Raw genomic sequence first — 7,257 nt, forward strand, 5'->3', positions numbered from 1 at the left:
AGAGGAAAAAATAAAAAGAAGAATCTTTAATTTAAATTTAATTTAATGATGTTATTTAATTAATTATATCATACTATCTACGTTGTTGAATGAAACAATACTATGTGCATTTTCAGATCTCTCATGTAATTCGCGAGATACGGCATTTCCAGCAAACCCCCTACAAAATCGAATTAATCGCTAAGGTAACCAACTATCTGTTGGACACATCGCTCTTGCTGAACGAAAAGGATCTATATCGCATGTCCTTGGAGATCGAACCCAGAACGTCCAAGTTAAGTAATTCTAGTTTAATCGGTCTGCCTCCTTCGGTCAGTCATACGTCTACGAAATGAATTTTGTCTCTCGTAAAGCAATTCAATTACATCATTATTTTCTAACGAACGATAAAGAAATTCTGAAATTTCGAAAGGGTTAACTCTCTGTTGCGAGCGATCGATCCTTGAAGGACGATCGCAAATGCGACTCGTCGTGTTTTTCACAGCCCCGTCCATTATTTCTGTCCATTTCCGCTTATAACGTAACGTTCGACGTCCATTTCTCTTGTCATTCGTATTTTACGTTTTACAAGATATTTGCGTAAACATTAGATAAGTAAGCTTAACAATGATCTCATCGTCGCACAGAATCGGCCTCTTTATTCGCGGATGGAAGACTTATCAGAGAATTGTTAGTAGGCGTAACAATTGTAACATAACAAAACTGATTAGGTTTCGACGAAATATTCTATGTTAATAGAATTGTTCTCTTTTCCATCTTTTAATTATTCTAATGCTGTTTTTAAGTTTTTAAGAGAGAAAGAGTTTCTCTGTCGTAATTCAAAGTTGCATGGGAGGATACTGAACAAGAAAATTGTAGATTTTAGTAAAAACATTTAATAATAATAAAATGTAATAATAGTACGAGTATAGAAATTCCAGAAAATTGAATACGACGGTGTGCATGTAAAATCTACTGATGATAACAGTACAAGATTAGTAACGAACGATGAAAGAGACTTTCTTATAATAACATGATTATAATTAATGTTCTCTCTCTCTCTCTCTCTCTCTCTCTCCGTGTTGTTGATTCACGAGTAAGTAATCCAAAGCGCTCAGAAATGTGATCAATCCGCTAAATAACGCATATTTCGAAGAATATCTTCATTTTTTACAGTATATAAATTGTGTCGTTGACACCGATCAAATTATCTTGGCGAAAGCAACAAAAAACTATCACTGATTTTAGTTTAATCCAGTTCAATCGAGCCAGTATTATCACGCGTACATAAGCAGTTCGAATGAGTACCTTTAAGAAAACAGACGAGAGGCGTGAGAGGTTGAATGGGATTGTATTTCGACAATCAATAGCGTAAAGACATCGCTGTGTTTTCCGTTTCTAATTCAAATTGTCGCTACGAATATTAAAACAAAAAAAAAAAAAAAAAAAAGAAAAAACTCAAGTTAGTCAAGCATCTTTGAAACCATTTTTACAATCGTCTCAATTATTATTATTGAAAAACAATTTTATATTTTAATAATTATATTATATAATCTCATTTTTATTAATCAAAATTCGCATTATCAATATTTCATAATATTCATTTTTTCGTTATATATTGTATTTCAATTTTGTAAGCATTATCGTTAAAATAATATTTATAAACGCATCTTTAAAACTACAAGAATTTCCTCTGTTTGCCAGACGAGATTAAAGTCTTGTATACACAGAGGAGTGGGGCGGGGGGGGGGGGAGGGATACACACATATCAACTATTTAATATAATTCGAAATCAATGTCTCTCTCGCTCGCCTTTATATTTTTATTCGATATATATATATATATATATATATATATATATATATATATATATATATATACATAGCAAAGTACGACCAGGTAGTCTGGAAAGAAAACTGGCATTCTCTCTATGAAGGTGTATTAAAAGAAGAAGGCGAGAAATCTCAAGCACGAAAAAATTTATATACATATATTATATTGTATATATATATATTTACACATCTCTCTACATTTTTAACTTTACGTTTATTAAAAGACTCTGGATGCGTTTCTGCATCTCTCTCTCTCTCAGCATACTTGACATTCCCGTGATGCGAGATGTATACGATCCTTCTGAGTCCGAATATAGAAACCATATATCGCACGCGGACCACACACTTATAATTAAGTGCATAATGAAAGGTTTTCTTCGAAGTGCCGCTCTTTGAAAAAGCGATGAGCAAAATCCCAACCGCTCGCATTCGCATCTTCAACGTGCAAGTAGTGCAAGTATATTTTAAGGCGACGCGCCATGCGGTTAGAACATATGATGTTAGAACATATGTACGGAACGTGTGTAAACAACAAGAGTTTATTCTCAAAGGATTCGGAGTAAATCGTGCAGTACGATATGGCGGTTGGGTGTCTTATTCATCGAAATGATAAAATCCTTCCGCGATTCCTCGTATCATTGTCTTTACGGCTGCGCCGTTCGAGGACGACATGCGACCAATTAATCGTAAATATATCGAACTTCCCCTCTCGTTACTCTTATCAAATTATCTTCAAAAGTCGATGCGACTATAATCTCCGGGTGTGATCCGCAGATCATGTGTGCATCTTATGTTTTCGGAAAATATCGCTTATGGTTTGCACATTCATTCTCATTTTTCAGTGTATGTGATACTATTATCTATTATAGACGTAGAATACACGAGAACGAGAGTAATTCTCAATTCGCATGATTAATCCATCCCCTAATAATTTCGCGTTAAATTAGATTAACTAATATAAATTTGAATAAAATAATTTTTTTTTTATCGCAATATTCTTTGATTGTTAAATAGTCTAAGAACGGGTTAATCGTGCAAATTGCGACTTACTTACAGAATCCATCAATGTTTTAACTGATGTAATTAAACGCATGTTGCGCAAGCAACGTTAAACGTTCGTTGTAACAGCGAAAATTATTCCAAAATCTTGTGTTCATGTGTAGATTCTTTCGATAGATACAAAGCGTCCAATGAGGAGACATGTATTCCCTATTGAAAGTTCAAAGGTACGGTAGGAAGAAGAGAAAGGTAGAGAAACAGAATTCGCGAATCCGAATGTTCGCGGATAATTTTACAATTAGACGGAGCATATCACTGTCACAATCAATATCGTAATAATTATTAACGCCCTTTAGGATCCAAGTATTTCTGCGTGTGTGTATTCGCTCAAGCGGCTATAAATTTCGAGATGCATGTGATGACCTTTCGATACAGATCGATGGCTCTCTCTGATCTCATTCGATCATAAAATCGCGTTTAAAATGCATTATGGAACAATTCGTGCAATTCAAATTATTTCACGTAATTACGTGTTTCTTCGAATTTATATACTTATATAATTATATAAATTCGAAAAATACCTGACTCTTCAAAACTCATCGCTCTTTCGACATGACATCCACATAACATTATTGTAATTGAAATATTAAAATTTATGCAATTCGCATTCTCGCGATTTTATCCTGACCGCGTATTGTCGCTGTCCTCTCTGTGATTTTAATGCCAGTTCCTCTTACGACTGCTTTCTTGCATCGTCGCGAACGATCCAAGCCAAGAGTGAGGAACGCAAAGCCCCTTCTACTGAACAAAATGGCCCGTAGAACGGATATATCTACAGCAGTCATGTTATGGTTCAGTGAAATAAAAATATTAGAGACGGATGTTAGTGATTTTTACTATATGAAATATAGTAAGTAATTACATTTTTTTGTTTACGACATATGTTTCATCTGAAAAAATTAAATAAATTTTTAAAAATTATTTTGATAAATTAAAGAGTTATTTTATGTCAAGAGACAGTTTAATTTTAATGAATTTTTAAAACAATTTCAAATTCGAAATTAGATTTGTATTCTAATTTTATTGAATGTTTGTGTAATTCGCGAGATAGTTTCCAAAGTTATTGGCTATTTAAAGAAATTGTCCACCTCTTATCAAAGTCTCGTGCCAATGTGAGAGAAGATTACGCGACAAGTTATAGAGTCGACTGGATCGGCAATTTTTATTAGAACAACTCTAATTAACGATTCCATGTCCTTTTTCCGATCATAGTCCGAATTATTACGATAGCGTTAAAGAACAAATATTAAGATTATGAATAGCGTTAGCAAATGCCAATGCAACCAACTCTGAGAAGTCTTATGTTTAAAAGATCTGTTAAATTCAGAATACTTCAACGTGTATCCGATTGCCGTAAATAATATCGTATTGCAGAATTATCTAAGCGTTTGCGAGCTAGTATTTCTCTTTTCCTCGTCTTCTACTCGCTTGCTCGCAAGACACCACAAAGCTCTATCGTATAACATGTGTGTGTGGAAGAATATCTTTTAATTCTAGGATGTGTACAAAGTTATAAGATTACGATCGGCTAACATTTTCTATGAATTGTTATTATGACAATTCTTGGTCATCCTTCAAATATAATCCAATTGGCCATTATATTCACGCAACAAGTTATTCTTTTTCTTTTTTCACGGAATTATTTCGCGACTCGTTTCGCGAAATTCTCATATGTTAATGTTATTGTTATTAAAATGTATAATTAAAAAATACCCATGTTATTACAAGGAAATTTTTATGTAACGATTAAAAAATAACTTGCCGGTTTAATTATCAGATTACACATGATTAATATTATTTAACTGTAATTACTAATGTATTATCATGCAGTTTAACAAACAGTTAATGGTTTTTCCCACACATCGTCCTTTTTTTTTTTTTTTTTTTTTTCAAAGTGCCAAATAAGTTGTTAATTCTTCTATTTCGGCAATCGTGCTCCAAGTACCTTCAAGCATTCTGAATGATCTCTTTGAGAGATAAAAGTTGCGGATTTCATTAGCGCGCTTTCGCACATACATATATACGTATTTACGTGGCGTACCGTGACACTCACGTGAGCGCTATAATAGATATCGATATGTGTCACGCACACTTCCTTGTATATAATTCTAGTTACATATTGAACATGCGTTGCACTAGGCAGCCATTATTGTTGTTGATAGATCTTGCTATACGGAGGATGATGATTATCGATCGACTTGATTACTATTAATGTAATAAAACGCGCAGATGTAACATTGCATTATCGCGTACATACAATTAAGATATGTCATTTTATTGTATCCAGCTAACGACGAGAATGGGATATTAAGATCTCCGTTCTCAAAATCATAGTGTAAAGATGCGGTACTTACCGGTACCTATTTAATATAATTTTGTGCCATTTTATCGCGTTAATGAATGACGTAGCGCGATATTCTCTTATCTCCCATTGTACTTTTAAGCTATCGAGAAATAAGTTATAATCATAAGACAACAGCTTAATCGAATAGCGCCTTCATCGAGACTTTCGTTTTAACCGCAAAGAGATACAGCAGAATTGACACTCATAATTGCCGAGAATTTTCTAGAGTCCGCTTACTTTTCATGCAAATTCTCGAATAATGAAATTTCATTAACCAGTGGCTAATTCAAACAGAACTCCTGAATTTTTTTTCTTTCACGATAATCTAGTTTTGCGTCGTGATTTATAATGCAAAAGACAACGGCTTGATTCACATTTGATGAAAGCTGCATAGGAACGACTAAACGCGTTTATCTTATGCATATAATTGCAAAAACTTCATTAATAATTGAAGGCACAATTCGGCGTTGAAAATAAATATTTTGGCTCTTATAATTCTGCACGAATATTCTAAAGAAGATACGCGAGAAATATCCGAATGAAGGATTGCTTCAAAATTATCAATTTAGAAAACAAATCGCGGTCTTTGTAAAATACGAATATTAATCTGAATTAGTAGAATTAGTCGAGTTAACAATAAACATTAAAGTAATACGCAAAAAAACATTTATTGTACTTTAATCACACGATTTATGATCTTTCAACTAAACGTAATTGTCGTTATAAACACTAGGATATAATTATTACGAATAATTGTGGGTACTGTAAGGTACCGTCTTAACCAAAGTTACCTCATTCCTTAATATCGATATGCGGCACTATATATAAATATAATTGTCGTTCTTGTGTTGTTAGCTTCTTGTCGATTAAAATTATCTCGCAACGAGAACTAACCAATTCGAATCGCCAATTGCGATAGCACACAGTTAAAATGTTTTACAAGTATATTATTCGTATCTTTTAATACGCGATAAGATCTATATTTTTTCTCGCAAGACTAAAAAGAATTACTCATCGATAAACATAAGCGTAATACAGAAGAGAATAAGACTTATGACAATTTTCCATAATGATTTTTCTATTATGCACAAATTGATGATGGAAATGCAAACGCAAAGTCGAGTACATTAATCTTACAAAAATCCCCTAATTTTGCAATTTTACCAAAAATATTTTTATTATTAATAATAATATTCAGTAATTTGTTTAAAATTCTTTGTGGTCAATTAAAAAGTTATTTTTTAGAGATATCGCTTAAAGGAATATCGTCTTTTAGGAAACTTTGAGAAATCACGCGAATAAAACCGTGAGTCTTGAAACACTCTGTGTGTATTATGTGCACATATATACCTTGTAAGATTCTTTTTTTGTTTATTTGTGATTGTACGGGTTAAGTGCTTAGGAAAGCTTAGAGAGATTAACGATAGAAAGGATTTTCGGTAGGGAAATACCGTAAGAGTAAAAAGTTTTCTCCTTCTATTTTTTGAATAGCATTTAAAGTAGATACACACGAAAAGCGTATTGTTAAATGAGAACGCGTAGGACTTTAAAATCCGTGATTCCCCTTGTTCTCCCATTTTAAATCTTTCTAGTCATAACTTCTTAAAAAAAAACGTCTTCATATCGGCGATATTTCACCTTGCGAACTTTCTTACTTTTCTTGATACTCCAACGATATAATTAAACAATAGATACAAATTATTTTAAAAATATATTTAATAAGATAAAAAGTTTTTCCTGGAAATTTATATTTATTTTCTTTAAAGAGAAACTAGTAATTACTTGAAATCTTCAATTTTTTCTCCGCAAAGTTACAAATTCTTGGACATTCAAAAAATAAAAGATTTAAAAAATAATTTAAATTTTTACACTTTTAATAGATCGAATTTTTTTCTTTTTCGATTCTCCTAATTGAAATCTTTATACAGAAGAATACTTGGTTTCTCTTTTCTGATTAACAATTATCGCTAATCTGTTCAAGAAAATATCGTCATTATCGTGTAAGTGGGCTATGTAAAGTGAGCGTGTAAGGATAAAATTGCG

At 32.5% G+C, this 7,257-nt stretch overlaps 1 protein-coding gene across 3 annotated transcripts in view; it reads left to right on the top strand.

Annotated features, from left to right (window-relative positions):
• LOC138938510 (ras-specific guanine nucleotide-releasing factor 1) overlaps positions 1–1,436 on the top strand; it is a 47,963-nt gene extending 46,527 nt beyond the window's left edge. For all 3 annotated transcript variants that reach the window (XM_070305552.1, XM_070305554.1, XM_070305553.1), the window contains one exon: positions 117–1,436. In XM_070305552.1, the coding sequence (XP_070161653.1) occupies positions 117–335 (219 nt within the window). In that variant the 3' untranslated portion in view covers positions 336–1,436. The remainder of the gene's footprint in view (positions 1–116) is intronic.
• The last annotated feature ends 5,821 nt before the right edge of the window (positions 1,437–7,257 follow it).

Source organism: Polyergus mexicanus, unplaced genomic scaffold (genome assembly GCF_030449975.1).
Source record: "Polyergus mexicanus isolate NDT 795.1 unplaced genomic scaffold, iyPolMexi1.0 SCAF_13, whole genome shotgun sequence".
NCBI lineage: Eukaryota > Metazoa > Arthropoda > Insecta > Hymenoptera > Formicidae > Polyergus > Polyergus mexicanus.